Genomic DNA, 20,477 nt, shown 5'->3' with positions numbered 1-20,477 from the left:
GCCATGACCCGAAGGCAATTAGCCAATCAGGCGCCCCCCGTCAAATATTCCACTTGTTAAATCGGCAGACGACAAGGAACTTTGGGTTTCTAACCATGTCTATGGGAAGATATTTGGCGCAGACTGCTGCTGCTTTTCACTCACAAAAATCTGTCAGTCATTCACACGCTCTATTATACCAACCTCACTTGTTCTGATGCCTGCAATCGTGCTTTGTTGACCCAAAATGCAGCACACGCAGCAAAAAGCAGTCGTCCCCGCACGGTAAATGTTTTCCGTCGTCAGCACTTTGAGGCAAAGCAACACATGCCTGGAGGACACAAACCTCTGATAATTGAATTATGTAACAAGGGTAGACATGCCGGTATTAATAATGAGCGCTTGGCTGTTTGGTTTCTCATTTCAAGTGTTGTTATTAGTCGTCATCTTCATTTGTAAAAATGCGTTTTGTGTTGCAGCTTCCTGGGTGTGCCCCCCGGCAGAGGCAGTTGCCCACTGACTGGCCCTCTGCCCTTTGACCTCATCTATACGGACTACCACGGCCTGCAGCAGATGAAGCAGCACATGGGGCTCTCGCTCAAGAGACACAAGTGAGTGCCGCTCTCCTTTTTCTTTTAGGTTTGTTTTTTTTGTGGCTCTTACTTTGTGTTTAATGAAGAAAATAGCAGTAAATAATGGGAAAATGTACGTGCTATATTACACAGCTCAACCGGAATAAGCCTTTGTGTTTCTCGGTGACCATAAGAACATGTTTTGCAATTTTCTCCCGAAAGACTTCCATTGGTGTGTCGTCATATTTGCAACGTGAAATGAATTTGTTACGAATCTAGGGTTGCACGTTGACAAATCTCATTTTGCAAGCAACCCACATTTATGGGAGTGTCTTGTACTATAATACTGTATCCAGTTAGAAAATATGGACTCTACGTGGGTTGTTCTCATTCATGTTGAACAACGTACATCGCTTGTTGGGAAAACAGCCTGCGACATGGGTGCCATTGTTCAGGCAGTTGATGTTCATAAACCGTAATGATGTGGTCATTTTCTACTTCAACACACAATAATTCAAACAGGGTGAATGTGCTGTGCTCCAACGCTGTATTTTGCAATGAAAATGCGTTATTTACCCTTTAATTTGTTTGTCTACCACTTTTTTTTTTAATGGGCTAATATTGCTCAGTTTAATGGAGAGAAGCCAAACAAGATCATTATCCCTACTAAAGCGCAGCGCTGAAAATTTCATTTGGAAAGTGTCCAAAAGGGATGAGGAACGATCATAATAATCGATTGAGTGCTAAAAATTCTGTCAATTGTGTGAAAATGACTGTTGATGAACCATGAGGCAGTTGAGGCAAAATCAAGTAGTTGGATTAGGGTGCAACTTCAACGTTATCCATCCATCCATTTTCCGACCCGCTTTATCCTCACAAGGGTCGCGGGGCGTGTTGCAGCCTATCCCAGCTGTCTTCGGGCAGTAGGCGGGGGACACCCTGAACCGCTTGCCAGCCAATCGCAGGGCACACAGAGACAAAGAACCATCCGCGCTCACTCTCACACCTAGGGTCGATTTTGAGTGTTCAATCAACCTGCCATGCATGTTTTTGGAATGTGGGAGGAAACCAGAGTACCCGGAGAAAACCCACGCAGGCATGGGGTGAAACATGCAAACTCCACACAGCCGAGATCGAACCCACGACCTCTGCACTGTGAGGTCAAAACGCTAACCACTGTTCCAGCGGGCCACCTCACTTCAACGTTATGCGGTTGCACGTTTCCGCCAAATTAGAGGCGCATTGTTTTTTTTGTCTCCTACTCGGTTTCTTTGTTGACCACTGACACTTCCAATTCCATCACTTCATACGTAATTTTGCGCTTGCGGTCCTCCCCCGAATGTTTATTGGTGAGAATCATTCATCGGAACAAGCAAAAGTGCAAACCCTAAATCTAGCTAAAGCAGTCTCCACCACTTCAGTATTTTCGAGTGAGTGAACTCGTAATTTAGCTCTGACAATTTGGGATCGCTGGACAACCCCACCAACACTGTAGGCTACCTGTTCGAGGAACACAGCACTTTAACAATCGTTATTTGGGATCGTAGTAAATCGGCGCTGTAGCGCGAAGGCTATTCTGTCATATTAGCTGTTCTTAGCGCTTGTTCTTTTATTTGGATGTTCTTCGAGTCACCTAAGGGAAGTTGAAAGAAGTAGCAAAAAGACATGACATAGCCTGCCTGACAAAAACAAGATCGTAAGGATTATGAAAACAACTAAGCGCTTGTGGGTGTGCGTGTGTGATAGTCGCGCATCTCAGAGTGCGCCTAACAGCTTTTGGCATTCCCACAGAGGTGGAACATCCTGGAAAGTAGGCCACAACAGCCATGAGACCAACGGAGCAAAATCCTTTCAGTAATACACCCTTCATCATATTTTTACTATGATTGCAGCAATTTGACATTTGTTCTTTTGTGGTTAGCGCGCCCGCGCAAAGTGGAGGCGCGAGACACACTGTGACTACAGGCTAAATGCCAAAAGAACACAGCTATATACAAACAAATATGCGAATCCTAGGGAAGGTGGGGATGTGACAATGGAGCAAAGAGCGCACCCCCCCCCCAAAAAAAAAAACACGAAAACAAAGTCCTCTGCTGGGACATGTCTGCTAGCAAACAACACAGAGCCATGAAAGCCATGACATGTATTTTTAAAATCCAATTATAAGCATTACAGAGGAAGCTCTTTTTTTTTTCCTCCCCAGAACATAACCTGCTTTGCTGTTTCTCTTTCATTCGCAATGTGTACGTGCGCGTGTGTGTGTATGTGCGTGTGTGTGTCTTGTACACACACACAGGCAGTCGCACTTAGAAAATAGCACATTTCCCCCAGACTATATGTCACCGCGCAGCAGCAGCCTGAGTCTAATTGCTTGCTGAGGACAGCAGTCCTACGTTGGTGTTAGGAGTCCTGATTTGTGCTTTCTCCAACACCTTTTGACAATTAGTTTGGAAGAGAAGAATGTGCGGCACTCCGTAAAAATACATTTAAAAAAAAAAAATAAATGGACACGAGGTGGACTCTGATCCAGATCTGGGTGCTTTTCTTTACAAGCCCAGAGCTACTTGAAGGTGATTGCGGCAAATTCTGCTTCATCGCGGTTCACCTTTCACACCCCTGCTATGCCGCAGATGTTTAAGCAATAGTTTTTTGTTTTTTTGTTTTTTTTAAATGGGTTGGTATTTAGAGTCGTGCGCCTTCAGTGTAGTATAATATTGTGCCGCAATATGTCGGGCGGCCCTGAGGTCAAGCGTAATAGAGGAAATGCAGCGGAGGTCACTATTATCCAGTGCTAGTCATTGTTCTTGTAGAGCATAGGTGTCAAAGCCAAGGCCCGGGGGCCAGATCTGGCCCGCGAAAGCAAATCAAACATGTCAAGTTCCATGATGCTTGCTAAAGTCTGAACCAAAATTTCAAATTGTCATATGTAATCCACAATAACAGTCCTTATTCTTGACATCTGATTTTAAAACTAGTTATCCATCAATTTGTTGTGTGCTGTGTATGTAATATGTGGAGGTGATTAAATGTTGATATGGATTCCCAAAATTCATTACGGCCCACCAAGGGAAACCGTAACTAGAATGTGGCCCGCGACAAAAATGAGTTTGACACCCCTGTTGTAGAGTTAAAGTGTTTTATGCCCATGTGTAATGTTGTAACCACTGTTGCTGTTGCTTGCGTTAAAGTAGCAGTTGTTTGAAGGTTTATGATTAGATGGAGGTTGGGGAATTGGCCACTGATGCTTGCGGCTATAACATTTGTCTGGTGTGTATTGCTCAGTGGCCCAGCCAAAGAGATTTTTCTGCCCATTGAAAATTTTCCGTTGGCAGCGCTCTGGTGAGCCGGGGATGTCCTCCCTCGGGTGACCGCCCCACCCTTGCAGTGTACAATAACAAACCTTCTAAACATTTCAAACATATGAAATCTACTTGATAATACTGCTGCAGTGCGCACGGGAGAGAAACTGACACTCGAGTATCAACGGCACTTCACGAGTATCCATCAATACCAATGTTGCAGTCAATATTTGGATCAATCGGCCTACAAGCCACCAAGATCTTTTCCGCTTGTCTGTGTAACATGCGCCCATCACTCAGCATCCATCTATACTACTGCAGCAAGTCGTTATTTGTTTCCCATTCCGCTTTTAACTATTTCCTGAGCAACCCAACCGCTTCATCCGTTTGAGTCTAGCGACACGTCAAAAACCAGCTTGTCCATCTGTGCCCGCCTGCCTCTGTCTGTCTTTGTTTTTCATGCTGTTCATCTCTGCTTTATCTCACGCTCACTCTATTTTTCTTTTCCCATAAGTGTATGAAATAATTTTCTTCTCAAAAATCTTTGGCTCCATGGCCAAGTGAGTGCTCATGAATGGTGAGAGATCTTTTTTCTTTTCATCTAAAGTTTTCCTTGTCGATATCTGGAGCAGTTCAGTTAAAGCCTTGCGGTGCAGAGTAGCCTCATTAATCAATAGTTCTGGGGGCTTTGGAGCATTACAGCTCCATCTAATTGCTCTCGTTTTATGTTTTTGTTCACTCTGAATGTTTTTATGTTATGTCCGGATGAGGCAGTGCTGCAATATGCCCCCAATGCTGATGCAGCGAGGTGGCACACATCTGTAGCGTAGTGGTTGGATGACTAAAGATGTTTCGCAGCTTACGATCATGTGGTGAAAATTGAGCCTAAATGATTAATTGACAACAGCATTGATATTTAACCAAAATTTGTTCTGTAAATGCCACAAACATGTGATTAAGCCAATTTCACGCATTCAACATCGACTGAAGTCGTAAAGTCAACTTTTCAACAAGTCAACCGCTACTGTAGAGCACATTTGGCATCTGCAACGCTGACTGAGTTTTCGGATGAATTGTTTCGTGTAGTTTGTTCGTATAGTGCTTCTGGAGGACTGAGAAAAGATAGTGAGGAGTTTTGTTTTTTTTGTTTTGTTTTTTCCGCCCACATAGGACACAACTGAGCTGTCCAGAAAAATAACATTGTGCTGGAGAGTCTGTAATAAAATGCAGAATAATTTTGATGCCTTATTATATTTATGATCCATCTATTTTCTATAGCACTTATGCTCGTTAGGTTTACGAGAGAGCTCGGTCTGAACCGAGCTAGCTTTAGACGAGAGGCGGTGAACACCCTGGAATGGTCGCCAGACCATCGCAGGACCCATACAGACGAACCCAATGCGTAAACAATCATGCCTAAATAAATATTCAATCCAGTTTGTTTAAGAGAGAAAAAATGCCCTTGGTCTCTTCAGAACATTAAGTCATAGAGCTGTTGGCTGTCTTTTTTTTTTTTTTTTTTTGCTTTGTGGCATCCACCCATGTTCATTGGGAGGGCGTGAAAGAAAATATATAAACCTCTCTTAATTAATGCATCACCGTAGCCAGTCGATAAATTTGTAGAAGCTCCAGACTTAGAGACACAGATGGAGGTTGGAATATGAATCGAGTCCCGTTCCAATCTGGCAATGCACACGCTATGATACACAGCACCCTCATCTGAGTCATTTTAAAAGCAATTTAAAACCAACTTGCGTGCTAAGAGAACGACAAATTTGCATAATGATTGCCGAGACCGCTACTGTGGTCATACAAAAGGATGACTCATATTTGAAATGGAGGCGTGTCAAATGCCTCCGTAGTTAACATCAGATGAGCCTTGGTGAGCCGCCACTTAACCCAAATTAGCTTCTCACTCGGAGCCTTGGTTGGATATTCCGCTCAAATGTCACCATCCTTATTTTCTCTGCTCCTTCCCTCGGGGACCTTCTTATCTATGGCAAATAGTGATCACGTTCCGACAGGGTGACATGTGATAGGGCAGCTGGGGAGGGGGAAACAGGATCCAATATTTGACTTATTCTTTTTCATTTATAATTTACTCTGAGCTTTCTCTGGACCAAAAACGTGCAGCGATCCTTTTAACGGGCGATCTAAATACAAACGTGTGCCATAATTATTTAACGTCTTCTGGTTACGGTGACGGTTAATGTGGTTGGTTTCCACCACCGCATCCTCTGTTGTGTTCATACGGTACCACACCTCAAAAAGCTGTGCGTCGTACATTTCATCTCTCTCATTTACGGAGGTAAGTGCCCAGTCGCAATTTTTTTTTTTTTTCCCACCCCAGTGTCGCTTGATTTAATCCTATAAAAAATGTCATCTCTGAAGCGGGGGCGATGGCACCGATGTCTCTATATGAGCCGCTTCAATAGACCCTCAAACGCAAGAGTGGAAAAACATGTATTTTTCTGAGTGTGTGCTTTTGATGTACCGATACGTGTACTGGCCTTGTGCGACGAACCGTGAATCATAAGTCATTCCCCGTATCTGTATCACACAGGTCCATCTCGAGACAGTTAAAGGGGAACGAAACACAAAAACTTGCTTTGCAGGTGTATGTTGTGCGAGCACTCGCGAGTCTCAACGCTGTATTCTGACTGCACTTCTGGAATAAGAATGAAACAGATGAATCCATCCATTTTCAGCCATCTCAGGGGGCCGCCGTTTTTAACAAGCCACATCACGACTGCCTTCGGGCTCGCATTGCAAACATCACTTGACCCCAAAAAAATGGATGAGTTTTGCTGCTTAATTCATATTCCACAAAGGCAATATTAATCAGAAGGCCGTGTTGAGACTAGTGGGGGAGCAAAGAACATACTATTGTAAAGAAAACTTGACTTCCACTTTAAAATGGTAAATGGGCTGTCCCTCGTTCCTCAGGTCCTCAAAGCGCTTCACACTGTTACCTCGTTCACCTACTGGTGATGCACCAACTAGGGGTTGAGTATCTTGCTCAAGGACACTTGGGCATGGTTGCAATGATACAGAGAATGGATGGAAATTCCCATAAAGTTGCCAGCCAGGGGGAAGTTGTGAAAGTGAGGGCGAGGAAGCCGCCTTTTAGCCCTCGTTAATCCTTGTGAGTTTACAGACTGGTGAGGCAGAGAGTGCCGAGCGTTTCACTCAGAGCGCCAGAGCGTGTGTTTGAATCTGTGTCGATGCTCAATGCGTGATCACATTTCTTACTTTTAACTCATTCACTCCCAAAGACGTTTTTAAACGTCTTTTCAGACTTGGTCCAGAATTGGCTGGTACTGAATGAGTTTAACAGCTTTTATTTCTTTGTTGAGGTTTTTTTCCCCACACTTGTCATTGTTGCAATGGATCACCTGCACTTTGTTTACCTTGTAGACTTTAATTCTACTCGTTTGCCAATTTTTTTCCCCCTTTCTCTACTCACATTCTTATTTTTGTAAAAGGGAAGGGGGAAAAAAAAAATCCAGGTAACATTTTGAAAATTGGCCGTGTTGTGTCATTGCAGATGTCACATCCGCGTGATTGACACATTTGGGACAGAGCCAGCTTACAACCACGAGGAGTACGCCACCCTGCACGGCTACCGGACCAACTGGGGCTATTGGAACCTGAACGCCAGGCAATACATGACCATGTTCCGTAAGAAGCTCCGTGTGCTTTTGTCAACCATCGGAAAATACGCTGTATAATTACTTCTTCTATGGCTTATGTTTATCCTGAGAGAGTTCACTGTATATCATTTTGAGCTTTCTATAGTTTTTAGTTTTTTTTGGGGGGGGGGGTTTACAACATTTTTTTCATATTCTATTTTATTGTTTTTGTTCAAAGCTCTGTGTGCTTTCCTTCCCTTTAATTACAGGCAACTCATTCTCTTGAGTTTATCTGCTTCTTTTGATTCATGATGTTGGTATTGTAATCGCAAGGATCTTCAAATTTGGGTGAAAATCCACACAATTAATTATGGAAAAAAAAAATCGCAATTTTGAGTAGCAAAAAAAAAAACAAAAAAAGTGCATCCAGGTGCTAAAGCTGTTAGGTCCAAACAAGATTTATGAATTCAACATGAATTACTTCCATTTAGTGCATTCTCGTCATGTCATCAGATCAGGTTGTAATTGTGTTACTTTTTGGCTCCGGAACAAATTCAGCATCTTCCAACAGTGCTCAGGGATGTGCTGATATCTTGCTCGCCGCTGTCGTTTTAACTTCTCAGCCAAGACGTCCTTTGTCCAGGAGCTTGTTGTTTTGAAAGTGCACATTTATTTTTGAATACTTAAAACAACACAAGTTGCACCTAGTTTCTTTGGTCATTCAAGAATGTTGGAGCACCCAAATCAAACAGTTTTCTTCGCTGTAACGATTTTAAACGGCCATCATTGACTCATTCATTTGACATGTGACTAATGTATGTTTGTGCCCTTGTTTTATTTAACGGCGTTTCAATGCCTATTTTCAGCAGCATCGCAGTTAACAAGCTGCATCGACCGGATATACAAATGTATGTGTGATCTTTTTTTTTTTTTTTTCCCCCCAAAGCACTTATTGTTCTCTGCCTCCTTAGTGTGACTCACTGAATTATTGGCTCCATTACTTGGTGCTCTTCTCACATTCACTTGTAAACCAGTCGGCTGTAGCGGCGCCATTATCGTCTTTCTGTTGTTGCCCATGTTTCACTTTGACTACGTGCCGACCGAGACTAAACCCACACACTCGTGTAGCATGTATCTTAGCCAACAGCAGCTGGCTCGTGGACAATGACTATTTATAATACTTAGCCATGCAGCTGTAGGGCTGAATTAGCGGTGGAATGAAACAAACCGGGATGCTCTTTGTATCTCACTCACAGCACGACTGTCTTTTGTCTCGCCCTTTTTTTTTGTCTCACCGTACGACAACGTGCCCCCCCCCACCCCCACCCCCTTTGTCCATATTTAGCTCACACGCCAGACAACTCCTTCATGGGCTTCGTGTCAGAGGAGTTGAACGAAACTGAGAAGAGGAGCATCCAACAGAGCAAAGTCAACAGCATGGCAGTGGTGTATGGGAAGGAGGCCAGCATGTGGAAGGTACAAAACAACAACAAATGACAAGCGGGGCTCTGTGCCACATGAAAGCTTCCATTTGGCAGCAAAACACAAACCGAAATTGGCCTGGGAATGATCTTTTGTACGATGCTTCTATTTCACTTGAAAGTAGTCTTCCAGCCGTGCGCAAATGCATTGAGATATGTGGTGTCCAGTTTGCGTATTGACATACTATTTCCATGTTGTTTTGTCCCTTTCTCTCATTGCATCTGTCTGCTTGGACACAAGCTTCAGGTGAGCCTCGTTTTTTTTTTTTCTTTCTTTCTTGAACTGAGATCTGGTGCTCAAGTGGTTAGCGCGTCAACCTCACAGTGCAGAGGTCATGGGGTCGATCCCAGCTCCGGCCTTCCTGTGTGAACTTTGCATGTTCTACCTGTGCCTGCGTGGGTTTTCTCCGGGTACTCCGGTTTCCTCCCACATTCCAAAAACATGCATGGCAGGCTGATTGAACACTCAAAATGGTCCCTAGATGTGAGTGTGAGCGCGGATGGTTGTTCGTCTGTGTGTGCCCTGCGATTGGCTGGCAACCGTTTCAGGGTGTCCCCCGCCTACTGCCTGAAGACGGCTGGGATGGGCTCCAGCACCCCCCGTGACCCTTGTGAGGATAAAGCGGGTGAGAAAATGGATGGATGGATAGATGGATTTACATCTGACAGCTGTTGCATGTATGTTTACTTCTCACTGTCGGCTTTCATTTCCAAAAGGCTACACACACTTGTGTTTGTACTAATTTAGCATATGCATGCCACACAGACTTTCAATTCGCATACCTGTTTTCAAAATGTATTTTTCCCTTCAGTTTTACAGATCTAACTTCACTTTCTTGCCCCAAATAAATTCAGAGCGATTCAAGGCAGCACTTTCTAATCACACACATATTGAAGCTGTTAAAATGTGTCCTTGAGGTTAGGAAAGTGTTAATAAGTGTTATGTCTGTGAAGAAATGCTCCATACTTGGGCTCCACAGATTCTTAACCCCCCCCCAAATTTAGGGCCTCGAATTGGGCAGTGACAGCTGCTGGAAAAGAATCCAGCTATAATAGAGTGCTTAACTCTTGTAACATATCCAGCTAAATTGCCCTATGCACTATGTTAATGCACAGCAAAGAAGAATTTAAGCCACCTCTGTTCCGCCTTCCGATATTTCGTATTGTCTGTCGCTGTCAGTCGTCGAAGTAATCTCTCTGTGGCTGGGGAAAATCCCCACGGAGAAGCTGATCGATATCTTTTGCCTCCAGTTACAGTTGGAGGGATTAACACAGTGAGGGGGGGGGGGGGGTCAGAGTGCAGGGGCAGGGATACAGTGAGTACACTGGACTAGTTGTAGTGATTTTTTTTCTTGTTTTTTTTTTTTTTTTGCAGTGAACTGGCGTTTGTTGTGCTGCTAGCAATCAGTATTAGCCTTGAATTGGAAATTGCCTCTTATATAATAACGAAAAACACGGATCACTGTAGAGAGAATGTGCGGTAAGGTTACAAATGCAGACTTTGAAGGGGGTGTCACTGTTGTATATTTTTAGAATCAGTTATTCCATCGATACATTGAAAAGCCGGATAAAAATGTATTTTACATAAAAGTTTATTACAGGAACCATTTACTCCAGTTATGTTTTTTTTTTTAATTAGTGTTAAAAGGCTGCAGAATGAGAGAGTAATTACTGGTGAGAGGCTGAAATCAGAGGATGAGGGCAATTCTTCATTTGTCAATGTGCGCAGCTCGATGTCAAGATTTTGCTTGTTGTATTTGTCTGGTTTTGGTCTGATATACGTTTCCTTGACCACCTGGAGGCAGTATGAGACAGACAGGAGAGTAACTGACACTCGAGTATCAACGGCAACGGCAGTATAAGACAGACATACCGAAATATTGTGCAGTGGAACTCAGCTCCTTTCTCAACGTCTGTCTGGCAGTAATATTAGTCGCTCTTCGAAGAGGACGAAGAATATATGCCCGTGAATACCGTCGTATTGTTTGTTTCCGTTTCGCCGTGTCCGCCGAATGTGCTGAAATAGAACGCTTCATTTTCTCTTCAAGAATAAAGCTTAGTCCACGGACTCGGTTGTTAACGCACAGACAGTAAAACGGCGAGCCCATTTGAACACTTTTGTTTACCCAAAACAGCCTCGCAAGAATGAAAATAAGGAGTCTTGTCAGTTTCATTGCTCGGTTTAAAAGATAAAAATTAAAGACTAATAGTAGTGTGGCTTTACACACATCTACTTTGATGACTCGATCGTACGGTTGAATTATGAAAACAATCTCAAGCTCCCTTAACTAAGTTGCCATGATGCACCACAAGCCACCTCACCTTTAGTCTGCCTCATGCTTCCAATCAGGGCAAGGAAGGTTTCCTGCAGATTCTCCATAAATACATGGAGGTCCATGGCACGGTGTACTACGAGACACAGAGACCTCCAGAGGTTCCGGCCTTTGTCAAGAACCACGGCCTGCTGCCCCAGCACGAACTGCAGCAGCTGCTGCGCAAAGCCAAGGTAAAAAAAAAAAAAAAAAAAAAAACGCTCGGGGAGTATGTTCCAGTTGTTGTGTTTCGCGTAAAGGGAAACAGGTCAAGAGTACCGGTATGTCAAATTTACAGAATTGCAATGTTCAGATCTTTATGTACCTATTTATTTGTCTGCAGCTCTTCATCGGCTTTGGTTTTCCCTACGAAGGCCCCGCCCCGCTGGAAGCGATCGCCAACGGCTGCGTCTTCCTGCAGCCAAAGTTTAAACCGCCTCACAGCTCGTTCAATCACGAGTTCTTCAAAGGAAAGCCCACATCAAGAGAAGTAACCCACCATTGACTCCCGTCAATCCATTTTCTATGGCACTTATCCGAACCGATTGTGACATCTTAGCGTATTACAGAAGGAGTCTTAAATGCTAGCAGGTGAATTTTTCGGTGAACTGAGGGTCTGTTCCACAGGAAAATGTGAATAGTGAACGGCGAAAAGGTAGGGTGTTACTGTACTTGCTGTGGCTATTTATTTACTCAACAGCATAGAGTACCAGGCACGTATGAGCCCGAAGGTGGCTTCAAGGTAGGTCGAGGTGTGCGTCTCGAGCAGCGCCCTGCATTGTCAACTTCAGCTTTACAGATAGCGCATCTGCCTTGCAGGCAACATGAGGTTGTGAATATGTCGAGCACCACATCTACTATGATGATGTCACGGTCTCAAGGGGTTTGCTTTGGGGTGGGGCGTTTATTTATGAAGTGGACGACACACATGACGATTCACGAGGGTCTATTTGAGGAGAGGCCTCCATGACATGAAAGAGTCCAAATCGGGATTTGGTATTTTTTGTTTTATATCATGGTGTGTATTTTATACTGCGTCATTTTATGTACTTGAGCTGTATTATCCCAGGTCATTCAATCCTCTCTGTGCGAGCAAAAGTTGATCATGGATTATGCAATATTTCGTTTTTACTGTCAAAATATCCATGATAAGAAGTTGCCATTGTTGCTGTGCAGGTGTCATCGCAGCATCCGTACGCGGAGCAGTACATCGGCAGCCCCCATGTCATAACGGTGGACTACAACAACTCTGCGGAGTTTGACACCGCCATCAGAGAAATTATGAGGCGCAAGGTAGTGTCACCCAGCAAAAAAAAAAAAAACCCTGCAATTTTGGACCTTTTAAGCAACATACCGTCGAGGGTATCCCAAAACAAATGACATCATCTGGAATATGAAAAGCAGAGTAACTACATTTCCGAGGCAAACAAAACCAAATCGGCTTCACATGGTCAAATAAAAGATTTCTCAAAATTGTCATTTTTTTACATGCCTGGATTTTTCATCTACATGGTTTCTGCAGCCCTTTTTTTTTTTTTTTTTAACATTTTCTGCCCTGGACCAATTTGACATAAACAGATTTTGACAAAGAAAAACAAATTATTGAATATACAACTCACCCTTTTAAATGAAGGTAGTCATTTCGGAGCTGGTGTCTGTTGTGCTAATCTTTTTTTTTCCTGACTGGGAAAAAAAAATAAAAATCCAAAGGTTTGTCTTTTAAAGCCAGCTGGAAAAATGGTCAAAGCTGAATCGCTCCTCGCTGTTTTAGGTCAGCATCGTAAATAAAAGGCGGGAAAATATCTGCTAGCACTGACATACTGTAATCTGACCATAAATATCCCTTCTAAAACGCTGTTATCACTGTCTCACAGGCCCTCTTTGATCAACTCAATCAAATATGTTTTGTTCAATCTCTCCGTACGGCCCCGATGGCTTGGGATCCATTGAGGACCGTGCTCTAGATTATTGCAATTAATTAGCTTGAAGCAGCAGTCAGGCATGTCACTGTAAAGTTGCATGAGACCGTAGTAGAAAGAAAAAAAAACGTGACATGGCAATTTGAATACGTTTGAGATTTAGATTGTTTTCTTGAAGTCTCTTTAACCATGTTATTAGGATACGTGGCTTATACTGTAACTGCATCCAAAACTCCCAAGTGCCATATCCATCTTTCCTGGAGCTAAAACTTGCATTGATTGCTCAAAACAGTATTTATTTGTTCCCATCGTCGATCTCCGAGATGCTTTTGGATTTCTTTAAGGGATGGTTGCTACTATGCATTAGTCAATAGGAGGCGTTTCTCAATGCAAATGAGGCTAGACGTGCGTGAGCGTAGCAGTTCAGAACAGGTGGGATTGATCAAAACCTTCTTATTGGTGTGCGTACAAAAGGTGTTCGTACATTTGATGAATACGGATTTTTTGGGGGGGCTTCTGCACACGCTTCAATTTCAGCCGTGCAAACAAATTTTGATCCTGTTCTACGTACTCTTTGATAAACGAAGCCCCTGGGGAGTTTGACTAAGTCTATCAGCGTTTTGTGCGTAAGGACCGATTTAACATCGAAAGCTGACATTTTTTTAGGGTGCTCCACCCAGAGCAACCTTTCCGAACTCACTCGGTCTTTACACCTTGACTCATTCTAGAGACGGTTTACACGTTGCCGTAGATGTTTTGACTTGACAAGCAAATGATGAAAAAAAAAAGATTTCCACTTATGAAAAGTGTTGCTATTTTTTTTTTTTTTTTTTTTTGCGGTTCGCTCTTCTTTGTTCAGCTGTCATTCAGGCAACCATTTCGTCAGATCTCTGAGGGTCAACTGATGGAGCCCTTCATGCAAAACACACACCATGCTCTTCTCCTGGCACTTATCTATGCACGCACACACACACACAACCACAGTAGGATTGTGAATAGCCATGAGATGACAAAATTCCTCCTATCAGCCCGCCGAGCCCTACCTACACATTATGGCCATTATCTACAAACCACACATGCACTACACACACACATTCTGTTCAGTCATGCGGGACAAAGCAATCTCTTTCTGTCCCGACGAGTCATCACGTTTCAATATATCTTTCTTTCTGCCTGCGTTCTTATCAAACGGATCTTGATGGTTTTGAAAATTTTTAAAGAAAAAAAAAGTTTTATGAAAGTAGATCAGCTCTCCAGCCGTCTTGACTTCTCTTCTTAAAATGCATCGTCATGCGGCGTGGCCCGATTCTACGGCACCTTTGGCCTCCAATCTGCTTGCTTTATTTCTGCAGTTATAGATCACTCTGGCAGTTCTTCTGCGGCTAATTAGGCAAATAAAGAATTTCAAGCACGCGCCTCGCAGCAGGTACTCTGTCGTGCTGTCATGCAAATACCGGGCCATCCATCCGTCATCCACGCCGCTTCCAATGACACGTGTGAAAATGATGCATCCAGATGAACACATCCACGGTGAAGTGACCATATTAAATGTGCAACATAATTGGGAGTGCTTTTTGTGTTTGGCAGGTTGAACCGTACCTGCCTTACGAGTACACGTGTGAGGGCATGTTGGAGCGAGTGCACGCCTACATACAACAGCAGGTGAGACGCTATGAGCTACTCCCCTTCATGCATATATGCTATGAGTGAGTACATTTTTTTATTTTGAAAAATTGGTCACATCACTTGCAAGGGAGGTAAAAGTTAAAATATGCAAAATTGTTTAGTTTAAAAACGAAATCATGATGAATTCTGGTTTAAAAAAATAATGCGAATAGCTAAGTTATAATTAATACATGCACTACATTTTGTGCATAAACTTCAGTGTTTAGATTGCACTGAATTCAACTTAGCATCTTGCAATCAACACCAGTTTGCCAAATAGTGAAGATTTCATCAAAAAGAGGCTCCTCCATGTTCAGTGTCAATTCCAGTTGTCCTTTTCGATCAAGCGAAACAAAAAACTAACAGCGTGTGTACACCGCGTGCATTCAAAACAGCCAAACTGCCTGAAGAAACTCCCCGCGATGCTAAGGCTAGTTAGCATATATGTTGCAGAGCTTTAACCTTTTAACACAAACATAATGGTTTTCACAGTCATATATTCTTTACCCTCTGTGGAGCATGACTTATGTCGGTGCTGTACTGATGAGCTCAGAGTGGAGCCGAAGTAATGAATCCCCACTGCAACATGATTGGTTGCCGCACAAAGGCAAGTACTGCTCAGAGCTCAAATGGGATGGGTTCATGTGATTGATTGACGCAGTGTGACAAAAATGTTTTGTTTTGTTTTGTTTTGTTTCACTCCAATAATGTCATTACAGCGGACGCCTGCATATTCACCGTTCACTTGAATGTTTATTAGCATTTCTTTCCAGAATGTTTTCGCTTTACTCATCACAGAGTCTCAGGTGAAGTATGGAGGTACACACGGTTTAAAATGAGACAATATAATTTGTTGCAAATTGTATTGTGTAGCCCTGATGGCTACGGCTCGCTGACCATCGGTGATCTGGAGACCCTAGTTTGAGAACCACTGCACTATAGTACATTAAACAGCAGTTCACCATACCTCTTCAATATTTTCGAGTCACATGTCAGGTTCTCTCAACACTCTCACATATCTACCCCGTCCCTCCGGGTCCAAAGCGCTACATCAAATGACGTTGATGAAATAGGGACGAGTCATGCAAGAAGGGATGCGCCAAGATGATGTATTTGGAAGTGCGGACGGCAACCAGATGATGATTTGTCTTTTCAGTGCCGTTTTTATTGTTTACCGCTCAGGTGACAGTCATGTCTAAACATTTTTAGTGCCTTTAGTTTGCTGGGCAATGGGTTTATTTTATTTATTTTAAGCTAGAATCCGATTTTTTTGAGCCTCAAAACATGAAGTTATGTTGCAGTATATGTGCAGCTACATACAAAAAGGGTGTTGCTGGCACACTGCAAGCGTAAATTTTCACACGACACCTCTGTCGCAGTAAGATGCGAGCTTTAAATGTGCGTGCATGTTTGTGTGCATTCATAGACGTGAAAACACACACAGTGTGCCCTTATAAATTTAAATATTGTGCCTCATTTGACAATGAAATGTCTTTTTTTTTGTTACGTAATTATAAACTGCAACCAATGAAAAATTCACCATCTCGAATCTGATCACTAATCACAATTTTTTTTTTTTTTTTTTTTTAAATGCAGGAATTACGGTAGGTTGAAATTGTGCTCAACACCATCTAAGAAATTCGCTTTTTGAATTGAACTAACGAAATCAATACTTTTTTATCCATGTTCCAATTTATTCTAAATGGAGCGTTCCGACTACATTAGTGTTAGCCCACAGCACGTTCTGACTAGGACGGCAATTTGTGTTTGGAAGTTGCGTTTTCTTGCCGAAACGTGTCCTCCATTATTTACTATTTGACCTCCCTATTTGCTGTTTTTGTGCATAGGCCAAGACCATGTTTAATATAAAAATATTGCTTTGGTGCGATTTCTAACAGAAACTTGTTGTGAAGGAACTATGTTGAATTGAGTCAAGGCGCTTCATTTAGCCAGGTCACGGCCTTGTCAGGAAGGAAAAAAAATCTGCCTTCTTGTGCCATCTATCGGCAATTACATCACTTACAGATTTTCACTATTCGCAGCGGAGCTCAGTCCCGATCACCCATTAATATTGGGGTTCTCTGTACATCTCTACCGTAACACCGTAAACCAAACCAAAATTTGAAAAGCTGGACAGTTATGGTCCAAATAATGATGGTGTATTTTTCTCCTTAGGATTTCTGTGCCTCGGAGCCACTGTTCGTCCCCGCCAACGTATCCAGACAAGGCCCTGCAGGCGTCGGCCCCCTCGCAAGGCCTCTGTTTGTGCCCCTGCCCAACTCCACAGCCCTTGGCTGGGCGTCCGACGTGACCCCCCCTCCCACAGCCTGGCCCCCTCTCAGCTCCTTACGGCTCCTCGTATCGGAAGAGGGCGAGTCGTGCGTAGAGGCGTGCCGGAGCCACGGCTTCATCTGCGAGCCTGCTCACTTTCGCTTCATCAACAACAAGGAGGCTCTACGCAGGTATGGTGGCCCAAATGGACAGTTTTAGCATTTCAAGCAGAAATGGGTGCATTTCAAATACAGTTCACCTTTTTCGGAGAATTTACCAATCAAGCGAGCGCGACGATCAACTACTAACACTCATTTTTATGTTGAGGAATGCAGGTTAAAGATTATAATTTGGCATCTTAATCCAATAAACGTTTAAAAAAAACACTTCTTAAACATTGAAGACCCTGTAAAGTCATTTGTGTTTTGTTTTTTAATACATCACGTTTAGAAGATAAGTGATGAAAATGTGCAGAGTGGGGACAATTCGGAACTGATTTGCTGAGAGATAGCATAAAGCTCTTTTTCGTCCTTCAAGGTGTCCGGATTTTGGGGGCGGGGCTAAAATGCACGCAAGCTGATGCAAACAAGGAACGGCTTCCTTCTCGACAACATGCCTTTAGCCAAAAGGCAAAATACCTCTTCCCCGAGGTGTTACTTGTTTTGTATTTTGTGCATGGCGCAAGACGGCGGCAAAACATAACATGATGTCATGGCTCGGAGATTTTTATACTGTTGAGTCACACTGGCTGAGAGGGTTCATGACCCAGGGTCTTTGAAAAAATCAGCGTCTCACAAATGATGAAATTATTCTGTCACTGACTAAATCCATCGTGGTGCACCATGTAGAAATATGAAGACATGGTTTGTATGTTAAGTGTTCTCCAAAACAGGAGCTTTGGTTCAGATGTTTTGCTTCGCGGATCTCCGACATGTAAATTGTGATTTGTGTGCATTGTTCTCCACACGCTCCCCTCCAGTCAGTCATGTTTCTTCTTTATTTTTGCCTCCTCTTTCAATAATCTTTTGTGCACGTGTAGTTGACATCTTTTGTGTTCCCGGCTTTGTAGAGACGTTGTTCTTTTTCAGTTCTGTCATCTTTGTGTCTAGTATGTGTGCGCGCGCGCGCATCTGCCGTTCAACGCAAAATGATCTTTCATCTCATACCCGCCTACCGGTTCCAACACCCTTGTTTCTTCTCCACTCAATCTATTGTCTCCGTCAGTGAATTTCCAGACCCCTGTAGAGCCCCTTTCTACCCATCTGAAAAACATCTCTTGTGTTTAGTGGCTCTGTTCAAAAAAAGGCACCCTTGTGAAAGGTTTAAAATCGGTTAATTACTCCTGTGGGGCGTAGTGGCCATTTTTTGGCACGTGATTGCCACACCTGTCTCCCACTACTTTTCGGCGCATGACAGCCCGTCAACGACAACTTTTCAACACATGGCAGCCGCCTTTGGTGCACATTGTTGGGCCGAATTTTGTTCCCAGCACTTCCTTGGTTAAAGTACACATTGGTATCGCAACAAGTGGCCATTTCAAATGAGCGGTCGGCCATAAAAAGCTCTCACATACTAAAAATTGTCTGATCACGTTCGATCGATCAGACCACCCCAAATAACAATATTAATTGTCATAAAAGATTAGTTTTCAAGAAAAATACACCTCTTTGAAAATATACATTCAGTCTGTGACATCAAAACAGCAGCGCCTCCTCTTTGTGTTAAGACCAAACTGTCACAGTCTTTATGTTGGCCGCCTGCTATTCCACCAGCGGCCCTTTGGTCGACTCGGGGTAAAAGTTGTGGTCACGGTCCTCACAGATGTGAGAGAAGAAGAGCCAAATGCTCCTTTTACGTCGGCATACAGGAAGTCCAGAGTTGTAGTCGTCTCTTCATGGTGCGGCTTACATCTAAAATATCAAGTCGTTTTAGTCAATGAGTCTAATGTTGGCCCTGAATTTTATTTGAATTTTTTTTTTAAATCCTCACATTGTCATTTGTGTGCCTATGAAGGTTGGAGGTGCAGTGTGAAGTGCTGGATTCCGAGATGAACCACATCCTCCCGGCCTTCTCTGTGTTGCGCCGCGAGTGCGGACTTCAGCGAGAGCCGCTGCTCTTCAGCTGCGCTGGCCACTCGCCCAAATACAGACGCGTCTGCCCCTGCAGGGACTTCCGGCGTGGCCAGGTGGCGCTGTGCAGGGACTGTCTCTGACCGTGGAAGAATTGGCATTGAGGCAAGGTAATGAGCACTTACCTCGGAGTGCAGGGAGGAGGTCTCCGCTGTGGAATGGTGAGTGGTGGAAGGAAACCCCACGAATGGATTTAAATTGCTTCAACAGGCACCGGGCTACCGTATGATGGAACTTCCTATGTCGCCGGGTGGCCGAATTACCCATTTGGAGCGTTGGCAAAGCCAACTGGAGTGTAGCCTGCCCCCTGGAGGACACTTGAAGAACAAATCCGTTCATTTTGGGAACCTTTAGTTCTTCGCACGCATGGACTCCGACAAGAAGGCGAGCACAGTTCAATATCCAATCTCCTCTCAGCGCACGCACAAAAGGGTAGACGGACAAGCTGGGGGGGTTATAGCCTCTGCCTCTTGTACCCCCTCCGCCCCTTCCGTCGTCGATTGTCAGTCATTTGTCAAACTGGGCCCCCCCGAGTCGGCGGCAATATCGTTCAATGTAATCATCTGTGGTCACAAAAGGCAGAAAAAGGAGCAGAGAGGACACAGATAAAGGCGACCAAATTATTTTTCAATGAATACACTCGAGTGGATTTTTCAGCGTCCTAGCGGGCTTGTCTGATGGAGAAGAGGTCCTCAAATATAAAGATCAACATGGATCAAAGCCGCGTGCTGTCTTCTTTCGTTGTGCTCTTCACTCCGACCCCTGTCCTCTTTTAACAATGAATGATTAAGTTCTCATTTGAATACGCTGGCATCCTCACTCAAACGTGGTTGTCTCAGTTGTATACCGGCGGTGTCTCGTTGGCATTTATCACGGGGTCATGTCATAGTGACGAGGCTTCTTATAATGGCAAAACCACATCCAAGTATAATCATTTGGGTGATAGTTTTGGGGCACAACTCGGTTTAAAGTTCAAAGGTTTGGTTCACATTCGGGATAAGGACGAAAGCCTGCCTTGACTGTATGTGAATTGTTTAAACTGGAAACGGGCTCCCAACTATGAAGCGAAACACTATGAATCCAAATTTGCCTTTTATTTTATTAAAACTAATAGGTTTACAGATTTGATTCGATTTTTTTCGAACTGTTCATGAATTGCACTTGTGGCAAAGACTCTCCCTAACAACCCAGACTAAACTTGACTCCTCCCTAACATGG

At 43.6% G+C, this 20,477-nt stretch overlaps 1 protein-coding gene across 1 annotated transcript; it reads left to right on the top strand.

Moving 5' to 3' along the window:
* Positions 1-226: 226 nt before the first annotated feature.
* On the top strand, positions 227-20,320 carry LOC109511020 (alpha-1,6-mannosylglycoprotein 6-beta-N-acetylglucosaminyltransferase B-like). The gene is made up of 11 exons (XM_019861739.1): positions 227-264; positions 459-590; positions 7,398-7,531; positions 8,828-8,958; positions 9,205-9,210; positions 11,314-11,469; positions 11,619-11,765; positions 12,452-12,568; positions 14,782-14,856; positions 17,035-17,321; positions 19,144-20,320. Exons 1-11 carry the CDS (start codon positions 227-229, stop codon positions 19,340-19,342), a joined length of 1,422 nt encoding a protein of 473 aa, XP_019717298.1. The 3' UTR covers positions 19,343-20,320.
* The last annotated feature ends 157 nt before the right edge of the window (positions 20,321-20,477 follow it).

Source organism: Hippocampus comes, unplaced genomic scaffold (assembly GCF_001891065.2).
Source record: "Hippocampus comes isolate QL1 unplaced genomic scaffold, H_comes_QL1_v1.1 scaffold7, whole genome shotgun sequence".
Taxonomy (NCBI): Eukaryota; Metazoa; Chordata; class Actinopteri; order Syngnathiformes; family Syngnathidae; genus Hippocampus; species Hippocampus comes.
The sequence above is the reverse complement of the archived record's forward strand: the minus strand, read 5'-3'. Positions and strand labels throughout refer to the sequence as shown.

Coding starts and splice junctions, on each gene's coding strand:
- LOC109511020 (XM_019861739.1), top strand. CDS start 227: ATGCAGCACACGCAGCAAAAAGCAGTCGTCCCCGCACG. Junction 265..458: donor AAAGCAGTCGTCCCCGCACG/GTAAATGTTTTC, acceptor TTTGTGTTGCAG/CTTCCTGGGTGTGCCCCCCG. Junction 11,766..12,451: donor GAAAGCCCACATCAAGAGAA/GTAACCCACCAT, acceptor GTTGCTGTGCAG/GTGTCATCGCAGCATCCGTA.